The 2,626-nt window shown below is 45.0% G+C and overlaps 1 protein-coding gene across 1 annotated transcript; it reads left to right on the top strand.

The window, feature by feature from the left end:
• Positions 1 to 372: 372 nt before the first annotated feature.
• Positions 373 to 2,317, top strand: LOC118209802 (olfactory receptor 2AT4-like). Its single transcript, XM_035385473.1, has 2 exons — positions 373 to 457; positions 794 to 2,317. The coding sequence occupies exon 2, from the start codon at positions 834 to 836 to the stop codon at positions 1,794 to 1,796; it is 963 nt and encodes a 320-aa protein (XP_035241364.1). The 5' UTR covers positions 373 to 457; positions 794 to 833; the 3' UTR covers positions 1,797 to 2,317.
• The last annotated feature ends 309 nt before the right edge of the window (positions 2,318 to 2,626 follow it).

The following is a 2,626-nucleotide window of genomic DNA, read 5'->3' as shown; positions in this document are numbered from 1 at the left end:
GTATGATGGGTGTTTAAATATTGAAAATTCTATTCGTTGCTATAGCACCAATCAGTCAGCTCCAAACTTTCAATCGGCACCGAACTTTCTCCCACAATCATCCACAGAACCCTCTACCATACCATATACCACATTTCTATATTTTTTATTCAATTGACACATTAAAGTTTAATTTTATTCAGATCGATGTGCCCTATAAATCAGTACAGATTTCAAGCCAATAAACCAAGTCTAGAATTAAAGTGACTGGTGTAACTTGTATAAGAACAATGATTTAATTTTACACTGCAGTTACAAAAACCCTTGGATCTTAATTATTCCTCTGGTGTGTCTGTGCTCAGTAGAGACTATCCGTGGTTACAAGTCTGTCTCTTTGGTCAGGGGAGCAAAAGGGACTATAAATATGCAGCGCATGTAAACACGTTGGATTGTACACTGGGTCTAGCTGTCCTCACAAGTAAGTACTAACTGAGGAAAAGGCATAGCATATTTATGAAATTCAATTATGGCTATGGATTATTAGCATTTGTAAAAAACAATAGTTCTTAAATGTGCGTATGTATGTTTGACTGGTTAGTTCATTCCCTGTCAATTGTGGTCAGCTGGGGCAAAATGTTGAATGGTAGGTATTGCAAATGCTATGGAGTCTCTTTGATTTATATGAAAATGTTTAATGTTTTACGTAAATAACACCGATTCCAATGGTTCCTTGATATTTAGGTTTAATTTTATGAATTTTTTTGAGTGTTTTAAAGTTAAGTCTTTTGACATTTTAGTATTGTCAAAAACACAGTTCTCCAGGTGGGGCATTTTCAGTGGACTTTGTGCTCACCATGTCAGAGGGAAACGGCAGCACAGTGACTGAGTTTGACATCGTGGGCTTCCCTGGACTCCACCCCGAGTACTACGGCCTGGCGTCCGCAGTCATGTTCCTGGTGTACGTCTGCACTCTGCTGGGAAATGCGGTCTTTCTCCTGCTGTTCGCCAAGGACCACAGTCTCCACAAACCCATGTACCTCATCATTCTGAACTTGGTCGTGCTGGACCTTCTGTTCAGCACCACCACTCTGCCCAAGATCATTGCCAGGTACTGGTTTCGGGCAGGAGCCATTTCATTCATGGCCTGCTTCGTCCAGATGTTCTTTGTGCACTATTTCGGAACTATAGTTTCCGTTATACTGTTGTTGATGGCTCTGGATCGGTACGTGGCGATATGCCACCCTCTCAGGTACCCCATGATCATGACGAACTTCAACCTGTGCGTTCTCTGCGCCACCGCCTGGACTATCTCAATGCCCGCTTGCCTGATGATGGTGATCAGGGCCTACCCATTGCCTTACTGCGCCTCGAACAAGATAGAGCAGTGCTACTGCGATCACATCGCAATCACAACGCTGGCGTGCACCGACAGGGCTCCATATGGCTTCCCGGCCTTCATCCTCGCCATGCTGGGGCTGCTGGGGCCCCTGGCCTTCATCGTGTTCTCCTACGGCTCCATCGTGGTGGCCGTGCTCCAGATCGCCAGCACCGAGGGCCGCCTCAAAATGCTGTCCACCTGCAGCGCCCAGCTCATCATCATCGCCCTCTACTACCTGCCCCGGTGCTTCGTCTACCTGGCCAGCAACGTGGGCATCAGGTTCAGCAAGGACCTGCGCATCGTCATCATCATGCTGTACAGCCTGCTCCCGCCCATGATAAACCCGCTCATATACTGCTTGAGGACTAATGAATTTAAAGTTAGCTTGGTAAAAATATTTAAGAGAGCTAATGTTGATGTTTTCAAAGGGGTGGCCTAGGGAACCAACACGACGGCAAGAACACACAAATTATTTTTCTTATTCTACACTGACAGTGCTGGTCTACCAGCCGTGCTTGTGCCTTAAAGTGTCCCTTGTGCAAGGAAATGTCTCACAATGATTAGAACTGACTTTGCTCTTGAAAACATACAACGTATTTAATCAGGGCTAGTGAATGCTCATTCTGGTGGCATAAGAAAGAAAGCATAACCGTTTGGAGGAAAAGTTTTAGAATACAGTTTGTTCACTGTCGTTTTAAAGCACGGTTGGTGTCCGCATCTGTAGCATTCGGTCCGGTGGAACGGATTTTTTTCTCGGTCGCGCCTGTTGGTGGAGAGAGCACACGCACCTGGGCCGCGTTAGCTAACGCAGCCCAGGTGCTTAAAGGTGTGTGTTCCTCTCCACAGTACGGGGCCTGAAACCGTGAGCATACACAGAGAGAGCGAGTCTGTTTGAGTTTCATCTCTCCCCCAGAGAAATACGAAGAAAGAGAATGGTCAGCTGAAAAGTTGGCCAGCTGAGATGAGCTTTCACTGGGTTTTACTTCCTTTTGCCTGTTATTTTAGTTTATTGTTTTAATTTATTGTTTTCACCCGAAACTTGTGAGAGAGAAGGGTGAATGTATTTGTTTATTTTATTTTGTGTTGGCGTGGGTTCTCTCTCTCTCATACATACACACGCACGCACACACAAAGTCTCTCTTTCAGACTCTCTCTCTCTCTCTCTCTCAGGGGTGTCACACCAGCGTGTGACAGAATCATTATGTGGGCAGAGCAAAATAAAAAAGGTTTAATCCACCATATTGTACATTAAATGCAAAGTGAAATAAA

The sequence above is a fragment of the Anguilla anguilla genome, chromosome 12, assembly GCF_013347855.1.
Source record: "Anguilla anguilla isolate fAngAng1 chromosome 12, fAngAng1.pri, whole genome shotgun sequence".
NCBI classification, from domain to species: Eukaryota; Metazoa; Chordata; class Actinopteri; order Anguilliformes; family Anguillidae; genus Anguilla; species Anguilla anguilla.
The sequence above is the reverse complement of the archived record's forward strand: the minus strand, read 5'-3'. Positions and strand labels throughout refer to the sequence as shown.